Raw genomic sequence first — 13566 nt, forward strand, 5'->3', positions numbered from 1 at the left:
ATTACTCACCAAAAATGTCCAAATGGACACAGTTTTGCAAGAGTAAAAACAGCTTCCTTATAGATTTCAAACTGCACTGTATATCCTTCATGTTATACCTATCACTTTAAAATAGAATTCGGTTTTCTCTTGATAATGTGACAGTAAAATAAAAAAAAAATGCAGAATCAAATAAGCGTGCTCTGATATCATGTGTAACTTTAACCTGCAACAAATTTAAACAAATGGTTATTGAATTTCAAAAATGATTTTCTTTGAGAGCAGTAAGATCACCACAGATATCTCTTGATGCGGACTATATGTCATCTACCTATTTCGAAACTTTGAAAGTGTATCTTTTTCAGAGAATTCATACTTACAGTGATCCCTCGCTATATCGCGCTTCGCCTTTCGCGGCTTCACTCTATCGCGGATTTTATATGTAAGCATATTTAAATATATATCGCGGATTTTATATGTAAGCATATTTAAATATATATCGCAGATTTTTTGCTGGTTCGCGTATTTTTGAGGACAATGGGTCTTTTAATTTCTGGTACATGCTTCCTCAGTTGGTTTGCCCAGTTGATTTCATACAAGGGACGCTATTGGCAGATAGCTGAGAAGCTACCCAACTTACTTTTCTTTCTCTCTCTCTTGCGCTGACTATCTGTGATCCTGACGTAGGGGGTGTGAGCAGGGGGGCTGTTCGCACACCTAGACGATACGGACGCTCGTCTAAAAATACTGAAAGATTATCTTCACGTTGCTACCTTCTGTGTGCAGCTTTTAAGTATGCTGCACGGTGCTTCGCATACTTAAAAGCTCAAAGGGCACGTATTGATTTTTTTATCTGTCTCTCTCTATCTCTCTCTCTCTCTCTCTGCTCCTGACGGAGGGGGTGTGAGCTGCCGCCTTCAACAGCTTTGTGCCGCGGTGCTTCGTATACTTACAAGCCAAACAGCCCTATTGATTTGTTTGCTCCTTTGAAGAGGAAGATATGTTTGCATTCTTTTAATTGTGAGACTGAACTGTCATCTCTGTCTTGTCATGGAGCACAGTTTAAACTTTTGAAAAAGAGACAAATGTTTGTTTGCAGTGTTTGAATAACGTTCCTGTCTCTCTACAACCTCGCAAATCTGTGACCCAAGCATGACAATATAAAAATAACCATATAAACATATGGTTTCTACTTCGCGGATTTTCTTATTTCGCGGGTGGCTCTGGAAAGCAACCCCCGCGATGGAGGAGGGATTACTGTATTTTATATTTTGAAATACTGTTGAAGTTGGAAAAGAGTGGACTTCATCATCCGTTTCACAGTCTAACGCTAGACTACATTGACCATTTAATAGCTATTCTTTTGCTTTTCATTTCAGATATAACAATCCCAATTCAGATATAACAAACTGCTGCAAAGTAAGTCGTCTCATTTAAGAGATGCAAACTTTTTATTTTTTTCTCATTTTTGCAGGACATATTGAGATTGCAGTCAGCAATGAATCAGATAGCTGTAATATTTCACCAATGATGAGCTGTATGTTAAGCATGGAAATATTAGATAAAGGAAATTCGCTTCATACATATCCATCGCCAGAGTTTATTTCAATGTAGACCAGATTTGGAACATTACTATTGCTAAAATAAACACTGAGTGGGATGGCGCACTTCAGAATTTATAATGCTGATAAGCATCCCAGCACAGCATGTCACTATCCCTTGGTAAAAACTTTGTGATACTGCGGCATGTGATGAGAGATCTGTGGCAAAGCGCACTTTTAAATAAATAATCAGGTCCTAGCCTGTGCAGGCTCTAAATGGGAGCGGGTGTGCGCAAGCTGGCACTTGCTCTGGAGGTGATAGGGGTGCTTGGGTGATCAAGCATTTACATGCAAATGCAAGCCGATCAGTCAGGTGCCTAATTCATACCTTGGAGTAGGCAATGGACAGCATCTGCATCTAATCAGGTAGTATAAATACAGCCTGCAGGGCAAGGAGGGGAGGACAAGGAGATCAGATATTGAAGAACAATGTCAGATCACATCTAAGTGAGAACAAAGGTCACTGAAGGAGAAAGAGGCAAGACTGGTGAGGAGGTGTGGTGTGATTAGTACTGTGGCAAGTGGTTGGAAGTATGCCCTTAAACAAGCGAGCAGCAGGCCTGCACTAAAGTGGTGGGCTGGGAAAGGGGCACACCTTATAGCAACGAAGAGAAACAGGAGCAGTCCTGCCATGCAGCATCTCCCTCTTGACTCTGACGCACTGGCTGAGGGAGACATGCCTGAAGTTCGATGGGTGTCCTACAGATGCCGACAAGACTGGCAGAAGGACCCCAAACCTGGGATTAATGGAAGACTGCACCTGTCGGCGAGTGTCTCCTTATGCTGAGGGAATGCCAGATTTTAGGAATATGCACCGGGACTCATGCTTATTTAAACCTTGTTTTTACTGGAGTATTTATTTGGATTTTAACTTTCACTGGACACTTGGATTTTACGGATTATTTATTTATTAACTGTTTCTCAAAGAACTTGCACTGCACTATTTGAACATTGGATTTTTTTAATAAAAGCACTTGGCACTTCTGCACAAATGCCTTGCTGACTGTGTGTGGCCTCATTTGCCTGGCTCATCTTCGTTCATGACTATCGACGGTTCCGCATTCAACAAGCTCATGGAAGCAAACAGGGAGCGTGGAGCCAACTGGACCATCACATGGCATACTCAGTATATTAAGATTATTGCAGTCCATCACTATAGTGTGATGGGAATGTGCTCTGAAACACAGCACAACCCACATTGAAACATCATTACTTATAACCTGATTAAACCTAAACATATTATGTAGGTGTAATGGTTGATAACACTGACAGCATGCAACGCATCTGCTTAATCTATCACTGCAAAGGTATTGTCATTAAACAAGCTAAGGCTGTGGAAAGTTAAGTTAAATGGCTGGAATTCCTACCTTTTTGGCATATAAAGAGAACATTTTTTCCAGCTTAAATACTAACTGAATTTGAAGTCCTTGGGGCCATTTCAGCTTGACAACCCCTCCATGTCTCTAATTTTCAAACAATTTACCTGTATTTTCCAAAGTAGGGTATAGCATGTTTTAATTTAACTTCATTTTTATTGAGTTTTAGTGATAGTTTCCTGCCATTCACTTACAATGGGGCATCTCAGACTGACAGTCAATTATGGGTAAGGCAATCTACAGAATAGGTCATTGATACAGTAAGTGATGAGGCTTTGGTATTCATTCTGAGTTCTAGAAGAGAAAGCTGGCTGATAGATAAAATGACTAACGAAAGCCACAGATTCAGATGCCAGCAGTGAGGAATACTTGCACATGCTGTGCAAATTTAAATAATATTTAATACATATACTGGCTCTCATGTACATTATGCACAAAGGCTACTATAGTGAAAATATTTAAAAAATTATAAAATATTGCTGTTTTTTAGTTATTTCTTCATTTTTGTTTAGTTGTAGTTTTCAGACACTTTCTTTTATTTCACCCCCCGTATCTTTTGTTTTTTGAGAAACAGTTACCAAAAATGTTTAGTTGTAGGTATTGCTGCACAAGAGAGTCACACCAGTTACTGAAAGCCAAAATTCACACACACACACACACACAACACTTCTCAATAAAAAAATGAACAATTATAAAGATTTTGTGTTATTTGTTTAATTAGGTTTTCTTTATCTGGTGTTAAAATCTGGTAACATTTTATGAATTACTTTATGCAGAAATAGAGAAAACTCTAAAACAGTCCACAAACTGTACATTTAAAATAGGCTAGTGATGGGTGAGAATCTCCCATTCCGTTTAACCTATGAGGCATTAGAAGTATGACAGAACGTTTGCTTGTCTGCACACTACTTAAGGACTCAGCTACTCTAAAGTTATACTATACATCAGGCAGCCTCAAATATCTGACCTCCATTAAATTCTAAATTGCTGTGTAATGTGCTGGGGATTTCTGAAGTGTGCAGGTACCATTACCACAGTAGTCAAACTCCGATTCACTATCCCGCTTCCCAATAACCATGCCAATTATTGTAACTGTATTGTATTGAAATTGAAAGAAGTAGCATTTTTAATTGTGCAACTATCACTTGACAAATCAGCCTTAAGTGTTCAGATGCAGGTAGCGTGTGTGTATTAAATATAGTGTCACATACAAAAGCAGGCTAAACCTAATATGTTAAGTTGCAATTTCTTTTAATTTTTGCTATTAACAATTCTCTAAAAGGGTCAGATCTGTGTCATGAATTAGTTAAAAATTTGGAACTAAGTCAATTTTGGCTTATGGTGTTAATAATATTGTTTTTAAGACTGGTTCAAAAGACGTTTAAAGGTTTAATGAATATGTCACAGATACCATACATATTAGAAGGAAGAAAAAAAAATCAAAAATTCAAAAAAGGTAAACTAAAGCAGAAAAATGTTAGAGGTATAATACATAAGGATAGGAATAGACCGCTTATTCTGTCTTAGCAGTAGGAGTAAAGGGATGGGTAAGAGAGAAATACAATTATTTTCTCAAATCTTTAAACTGCAATATTTGAAAACCTACCAATTAATTATTGACACATGATGTAGAATAATCAGCAATTTACTATTATCTTCAAAGGAAAGAAATACATACATCAAAGACAAATCTCTTGACAAAACAAAACAATAAAAGAAAATGGAAGGTTCAACAGAAACAAGGTTTTCCAGTCATCAGTTGACTAAAGGCTACCATAGTATTATATACTCACTGGTGACCACTGTAGTATGTGAATCCCACAAAAGGTAGCTGGTTGCCAACAAATGCCTTAGGTATAGGAAAGGTCTCTTCCTCCCCTTTGTCTTCCTCAATGTCATCAAAGTTACTTGTATCAATATCACTGCTTAATTCGGGCACAACAGGGGCAGCAGCTATAAAAGAAATGTTTAAGGCAGAATTCTCTTTGAAATGAAAAAAGTAAACATGAGGAAAACTATTTATCTTAATGGAATGGCTATAATTTTTTCTGATAACATATTTAAATTATTCAGTATGTTTTCTTTGATGACACAAGTCTGAAAGAAACTGCCCATTAGAAGTATGAAGTAAATCAGACACCTGTCCAAGAGCAAGAACCAAGCTGAAAAAAAGTCGGTATGGATTAAAAACAAGCTAACAGAAGAAGGGGGTACACAGTAAAATGCTGTTTAGCTGCAAAACTACTTCTACATTAATTTTTTTTAAAAGAATCACAGCTGCTTGGCATCTCAGTTTCAAATCGGAAAAACCTTGTTAGAAACTGGACATGTATTAGGCAGACCAAAATATTAACTGACTTAGTTCATATAGATCATTCATCCATTTCTAGTTTGGCACCATTCTTTTCCATGTCCCACGGTAGTCAATATGTAGCTAAAAATGAGCACTACAAACCTAGTCACTGGGTGACTGGCTAACATTAGGATGGATGTTTTAAAAGTCAAAAATTAATTCCTTGGCATCTAAAATACATGTTCAAACCCAGAATGAGTACTCAGCACTAGGTATCAAATATTCTGTTGATAGTGATGATAACAACACGGTCATTCACTGGCAATTTTATAGTGTGGAATGTTAAAATTCCAAACTATGTCAACAGTTGAAATAAGTTTCCTTGAAAACCCAAGGAATCTGACATTGAGGCTAAATAGTCTTCAATTTTATGTCAGTATTAACAATATTTGTATTCATCAACCTGTGGTATTACAAGCCGTTAAACATTTATGTACACCAAAGTATAAATGAAAATGTGTGAACTTGTCATTGTTCCTTTACCAAAATTATATAGAAGAGATCTTTTATTTACAGTTGGCTACATTCTCTTAAGTAGCGATGAGCAACACAGTGTGCAACTAAGAACATATATACACAAATGGGGTGACTTTTGGGAAATGCTGCGATTATGTGATGAGATGGCCTACTTCCTTACTAAATATCAAAAATGGCAGGCAAATTGCTTGGCTGACTGACTATAGAATTATTCAAGCTACAGATGTGCAGTCTTAATTCCTTGACTGTTATTTTTTCACAGCTGCTGTTTTCAATGAATGCTACTTAAAAACCTTGGAGCATCTGTTCCAAATCAATTGAATACCCACCAACAGAAATCATAACTGGACATACTTTTATTAGATTTTTTTTTTACATGCTTCTCTCCATATATCTTTGTCAAACTGTTAAAGGTGCAACATGTTAGAGCTAAACACTATTTAGTAATCATAACATTAAAAAAAAACTTCTGATGAGCACTTAATTAAATCTAATCTGCTTCTGACTTCAACAAGAACAAGACATCTCCTTTAAGGATGAACACCATATAAGCCACCATATCAGTGTATCAGCCAATAATACAGAAAAAAATGCCTTGTATCTGATGTCAAGATTACTTTCGATATACTCGACTAATATGATGTCACACAAAGTATATGCCACAAAAAGTTAAGACTGCTCATTAAATCCTGCAAGGTCTTCTAGGTAAAATATCAGTTGTGTGGTCATTTTTATCATGCATGAGCAAAACAGCAGTACACTTGTTCTGGTGTAGTATTAAAAATACAAGTCAATTCAAGTTGACGAGCATGCACTGGTACAGTGCATTGCCACACCCATTACACGATGAAACAACTCGGGATCCCGGTTTGCAACCCCCCAGGCAGACACACGGTCCAGTCCCACCCTCCGGAAATTACCTTCTATCTGTCGCAGCGAGGTGTTATGTGGACGACCCCTTGGCCTGGTCCAGCCACTCGGGTCTCCAACAATGAGGATCTTACGAGCCGGATCACCCTCGGGAAAACGCGGCACATGGCCGTAGTGTCATAACTGACGCTCCCTCACAATGCTGGTAATGTGCCTCATTCAGGACTCCATGACCAACCGCTCATTTGACACAAAGTCAAACCAACGGTACCCAAGGATTCTCCAAAGAGACACAGTACCAAAGGAGTCCAGTCTTTGTCTCAGGTCACTGGATAGCGCCCATGTCTCGCAACCATATAGCAAGACAGGAAGCATCAGGCCTATAAAGACCTTCGTCTTTTTGCATAGATATCAGGAGCGCCACACACCCTTTTCCAGCGACCTCATGACCCTCCATGCTCTCCCAATCCGTCTACTGACTTCATAGGAAGAGTCACCAAAGACATGAATGTCACTGCCAAGGTAAGTAAACCTCAACAAGGTCAACACTCTCTCTGCAAACAGACACACTGCTGATGGCTGTGCCCAAGAGGTCATTAAAATCCTGGATCTTGTTTTTTATCCAGGACACTCGCAAGCCCAGATACTCAGACTCCTCACTCAATCTCTCGAGCCCCCCGATCAGACCCTCCATTGACTCCACGAAGATCACAGCATCATCAGCAAAGTCAAGATCCGTGAATCTTTCTTCACCAACAGATGTCCCACAGCCGCTGGACCCCACAACCTTGCACAACACCCAGTCTATACAAGCATTGAACAGAATAGGAGCAAGAACACACCCCTGACAAACCCCAGAATCAACTGGGAAAAACACAGAGGTCCTGCCTCCACTCTGCACAGCACTCACAGTACCAGTGTACAGGCTGGCCATGATATCCAGCAACCTCGAGGGGATCCCGCGAACCCTCAGGATGTCCCACAGGGCAGCTCGATCAACTGAGTCGAACACTTTGCGAAAATCGACAAAGGCTGCAAAGAAACTCTGCCGATATTCGTGTTTGCGCTCCATAAGAACCCTCAGTGCCAGGATCGCGGTTGATGGTAGACTTCTTAGGCGTAAAACCAGACTGTTCTGGCTGCTGGTAAGTGAGCAAATGATCACGTATCCTACTGAGGACGACCCTAGCAAGGACCTTACCCAGCACCGAGAGCAGTGTTATCCCCCTGTAGTTTCTGCAATCCAGGCGATCACCCTTCCCTTTCCAGATATGGACGACAAGTCCCGTTTTCCAGTCAGTTGGGATGATGCCAGTTTCCCAAATGGAAGCAAAGATTGCTTGCAATGCCAGGAGGACAGCCTTACCACCAGCCTGGAGAAGTTCACCCTGGATACCACAGATCCCTGCAGCCTTTCATCCCCTCAGCTGGTGCACCACCTGTGCAATCTCAGTGAGATTGGGTGGTTCATAGCTAATTGGAGGGTCAGCCTCAAGGACCGTGGACTCCGAGATATCGAACGTCCTAGCCGGAGGATCAGCTTTGAACAACTGCTCAAAGTAGCCAGCCCAGCAGGTCATAACTGCAGTGTCATCCGTAAGGACCATTCCATCAGCCGCCCTGACTACGACTCTCCAAGGAACAGATTTGGATGTGCGTAATGCTTCGATTCCTCTGTAAGCAGGACATGGGTTGCTAGACCACAGATGGTGTGTCACTTGCCCACAGATTCCTCTAACAAATGCCTCCTTATCTGCCATCAGAGCCCTTGCAGCCTTCCTTCTCAGTTCTCAGTACAGACCAGAGTTGCCATTGAGCCGTGCGCTGCGACTCCTCTCAATGATATCCAGGGTGCCTTGCAAGATGAAACACCTCCTTCTGAGAACACCGGTAACACCAACACAACCCTCAGCAACCTTCAGGGTCTTATCACGGAAGGTCTCCCACATCACATTAGGATCTGCAGTTGTACCCACATCTGCAACTTCCTCACACAAACTGTGTGCAAACTCATTTGAAACAGCCCGAACTTGGAGTCTGGCGAAGTCCAGGCTCATTTTCCTAGTAGGTGGTAACCTACTGGATCTAAGCTGGATCCTAAGAGTAGCAACAACAAGTCTGTGGTCAGAATTCACAAACTGGGCACTTCTGTAAACCCTGCATTTTTGCAAGAGCCTCCAGCGTCTGCCCACGAGGATGTGATTGATCTCCTTCACCGCACCACCAGTATTGGAGTACCAAGTCCAACGATGCGGTTCTGGGTGCTGGAACCGGGATCCAGCGATTCGCAGCCTCTGACCTTTTGCAAAGTCAAGGAACATGGAGCCACTTTCACCACAGTCACCAGACCCATGGGTACCGAGATAATCCTCATAGCCAGCTCTGTCAATGCCAGTGGCGGCATTGAAGTCACCCATGATCAGAGGAGTGTCACCTCGTGGACACCAATCAACCACCGAGCGAAGCTGCGAATAAAATGTCTCCCTCACCTAGACATCACTCACCACAGTCGGAGCATACACTGAAACAACAGACAAGGCACCCAAGGAATGCTGTAATCCGAGTGTCATAATATGCTCGTTGAAAGGAGTGACATCGGACACCATCCAAAGAAGCCAATCCGCTACAGCAACAACTACTCCTCGAGTATGACCACCATCAGACAGACCAGACCAATAAAAGGTGTATCCACCAATGGAGAACTGGCCAGTCCCCGGTCTGTGCACCTCAGAGAGTGTCGCCACTGAAATGCGGAGTTTACGCAGCTCCTCCGACATCAGAGGAAGTTGATCATCTTGTCGAAGAGACAAGACATTCCATGCGCCCATTCGTATGGGATGCCTCAAATTGGGACCCGAGTGCTGCTGTGCAGCAGGTGACGCCTCAGCATCACACCAGTTCCGATCCCCAACAGACCAGACCCTATTGACTCTCCAACGGTTTCGACTCTTCCGGGGGTGGGGCCCCCCGAGGGCTTTCCCCCTTCCCCTTCATGATGCGAGCAGCCTTCCTATGGGCAGGTGCAACAGAGCTATTCCCGCGGAGAGCAAAAATTAGTCTTTTCTGTAGTCTCTGAGCTTTGTGAAGTTTTTTTTACGGTGGCCGGAGTGCCAATCCTGCCACCAACCCCCATGATTTCCCTGCAACTTGGAGGACCGCTTGAATGGCCGGATGCATTTTAACGTCATACATTTGGGGAAAAAAAAGTTTTATTATTCATTTAAACAAGCATGTTGCCCATTTTCAAAGTTAAAGGGAAAAATTCATTCATAAATTACAATCTGTTTTTTTCAAGAGGACAAGACCTTCTTCATTGTAGATAACTGTAGATAAGCAAAACCATTCATCTGTTTCCATGTAAAGCAACTGAGAAATAGTAAAGGTTTAGAGCAGGCATGCGCAACCTTTCCGCTATTGACGGCCGCACTACAGACTTTTTACTTTAATGACGGCCGCACTACAGACTTTTTACTTTAATAACGGCCGCACTACAGACTTTTTACTTTAATAACGGCCGCCAGTAAGTCCAAGTAAACTTAATAATGTTTTATGATTTATGTAAAAATTTACAGGTTACACATTAAAACAGAGTATGATATATCTGACAATATTCAATTTACTGGTCTACATATGTAAAAAAATGTCTACGAAACGTCATATAGGACAAAAAACCTTTACAGCAATTGTTTCAGGAAGTTTGGAAAACATCGCCATTAATGGCTTCCTTGCTCTTGCATGTTTGCAGACAGACTTGCAAAGTCAGGGGACTCGCTGGAGACCATTAGCCGTATTCCAGACTCTAGATTGCTGTCTACCAATCGGGTTCGGTACTTGTTTTTCAGATATTTCATTCTGGAAAACGCTGCTTCGCACATATGATGACCGTTTGCTAATGGCGATAGGCAGTGTATGGACTTAGCCACAAGGCCGTACAGGCGTACACTCCCATTTCCTTCTCAGTTCCATATTGGCTAGCCGCTAGTCACGTGACTTCACATGTACTCCTGGGTGTCAGCCCATTTCAACCGAACTTAATATTCAAATAAGCAAATCGGCTTTCGGCGTCACCATACTGACCCGGCCGACAAAGATTCCGCGGCGTTGAGACCCCTTACTCGCTGGAGTCCAGAGACCCTACACCTGCACGGCCGCCATTACGTACACTTTAATATACACGTCCACGGCCGCCAAAGTCCTTGCCCACGGCCGCATGCGGCCGTACGGCCGCAGGTTGCGCACAGCTGGTTTAGAGAGTATGCTACTGGCATTTGATTTCAGGTTAAAGTTAAATTGACATATGCACAGTGACATTCTCAGGGCATTATAATTGGGAAATATCAGCACTCAAATGTGGAACAAATCATTAAACTTCTGAATTCTTCTTTTCACTAAAGTGATTTGTTGAAAAAGTAACATAAAAATGTGCTACTGAAACTAATTAACTGGCAAATGTCAAAAATGTTTATTGAAATAAATAAAATGTTTAATGTATTTGACTTGTCTGAACTCTACACAGACACCTGGCTACACTCTGTTTACATAGAGAACATGGAAAAAAATAAATATTAGTACCAGATCCATCAAATATGACCGAATGCACTTCATTTATTAGTAATGATCCAGAATATGCATGCTGGTGCATCTATAATCTAGACTGCACCCCTCTTCTGATTCCATAGAACAACAGATATTGTATTATCTGTTCCATTTTAGCAAACAGTTTACTAAAAGGAGAATTGGGCTCCCAAATTATTATCTGACAGCAAACACAACACTAATTATTACAATCCTAAAGCTAATGTCATGATCAAATGCAACAGTGCACTGAAAAGGCAGAAGTCTACACCAAGCTACTGTCACCACAGATGATAAAAAAGAGAAAGGATTTTAAGCCATGAGAAAATTGTGAAGTTGCTAAAGATAATGAAAGTAGCACTAGCTACTGGTAGTTCACAAATAACATTTCCTTTAGTCTGTCTTTAATTAATTGCTTAAATGGATTACCAATAACCTGTCTTTAAACATGGGGGCAACTGGGGGAAACCAAGTTGTGTTAGATAATGGGAATTTTTGCAGAAAGTACAAAGACAACTTTTTAACTAAGAAAGCCTGAACATTGGACTTTGAATCAACACAAAATATATACATCATTTTTGGCAGGTGGTAGGTATATTGTAGTTTTTAGTTCATATGTTTCTCTGGTTCAGTTCCTTGGCCAAATCTTAATGAGTCAATAAATTTTCCAGTGTTTCAGAAGCATAAAAAAATGTTTTAAAAATGAGTATTTATCCTTTTGGTGTATTTCAAATATCTCTAAAACATCACAGTAAGAGACTAACACCAAGCATTTCTGAATGAATCTGAAAGAACATATTTCCATTAAAAAAAAAAAAATCTGTCTAACCAGAACAGAACTGCCATGAAGCTGCAAGATCCACCTCTCCCCCTCAATACTGGTCAGCAGTCCTTCTCCAATCTAAAAGTGCTCTCCCATGTGAACAGCCTATCTATAGATTAAGTAGAACAGTAGGAGGATTTTATACTTACAGTTACAGAAAATGAATAAAAAGTTATGATATGAATTGTTAAAGGATAGGTTTGTGATTTTTCAAGTTACAGTTAATTCTTTAGAATCATTGAATATATTAGGTTGCCAAATGTAATTATGTTTTATAGTGAAGCACCTTTTGTTTATAAGGTATGCTTTAATTAAATAAACTACTTATTATAAAATGCAAAAGTAGGCTAGTTTCTTTTTTTAATTTATAAAATATGCTTCACTATTGAAAAAAAAATGTGGCAAACTAATATATACCGTAATTGTAAAAAAAATAAATTACTTGAAAAACACAGAACTTAACATTTAACAATTTAAAATTGTACAATCTACACTAAACTTATATTTCAGCTATATTTTGCTTTCCCTTTGATTCAGACTCTACTCAATATCTATTTTTACTATGCTATCATTAAAATTTGAACACTTAATGCACACTCATTTTTTTATCACTTTCTTGGGTTTTGTCCATTCTCACTAGATATTCTAACATAAGATGCCTTTATTACAAGAATAACTTGCCACTTCATTTTGCTCTGCTCAAATAACCCTTTACTGCCCTCTTTTTACCATTAGCTCATGAATGTGCTTTATTAGCCTTAATGAGAATTTATCAAGCTTTTCTATAAAAAAAAAAAAAAAAATATGACAGCTTTGAAATTATAAATCTATTTCTACTATAATAGCATTGTGGTATAGCAAGTCCACTGCTTAGAAAAGAATACCATTTAATAAAAAATTAATTGGTCGGCTCATTCTCTATGGGTGTTTGCGCTCACGCAGCTCCAGGGAGTTGGTGGAGTATTGGGGGCGAGATGCACCTGTACATAAAGGTGCAGTCTTTCTTGTTGCTTCATCTGCTTCCTGCGGTGTGTGATTGAGACACTGAGCCTAAGGAGCCTTATCAGGACAAGCCAGCACGTGAAAAAGGAGGAGAGAAAAAAAATGAATTAAGACCAATCAGAAGAAAAGACGGAGGTTAAAAGATGGAAAGCCAGTGTGAGCAGACAAGAGAGAAGGCAGACAGCTGGGAGGAAGTACCAAGCGGAGGGTGTGAACGACACTCAGGGGCTGATGGCCACTCCAGCTAAGTCACCTAGGAGCTGGAGTGGCCGAAGTGTTGCTCAGTTGTAGCGACTCAGCAGAGAGAGGCAGCGTGGTTGCAGGGGAGTGAGAGGCTGAGAGAGGGGTTTTGCGGGTGGTGCCACGAACCATATGGACACAAGCCTGGCAGCAGGAGTCAGAGGATTGATTGAGTGCCTTGCCTGGAGCCACAGGGGTACTGAAGGTGAGCTGAACTTCTGGATAGGCACTTCCTTGGCTGTAAGAGCTCGTATTGGGTTAAGACAAGAA

General features: G+C 40.6%; 1 protein-coding gene across 2 annotated transcripts in view; it reads right to left on the minus strand.

Moving 5' to 3' along the window:
- The window catches only part of rock1 (Rho-associated, coiled-coil containing protein kinase 1), a 238810-nt gene that overhangs the window by 51437 nt on the left and 173807 nt on the right, over nt 1–13566 (minus strand). For both annotated transcript variants that reach the window (XM_051928913.1, XM_051928912.1), the window contains exon 10: nt 4750–4909. In XM_051928913.1, the coding sequence (XP_051784873.1) occupies nt 4750–4909 (160 nt within the window). The remainder of the gene's footprint in view (nt 1–4749; nt 4910–13566) is intronic.

Source organism: Erpetoichthys calabaricus, chromosome 6 (assembly GCF_900747795.2).
Source record: "Erpetoichthys calabaricus chromosome 6, fErpCal1.3, whole genome shotgun sequence".
NCBI lineage: Eukaryota > Metazoa > Chordata > Cladistia > Polypteriformes > Polypteridae > Erpetoichthys > Erpetoichthys calabaricus.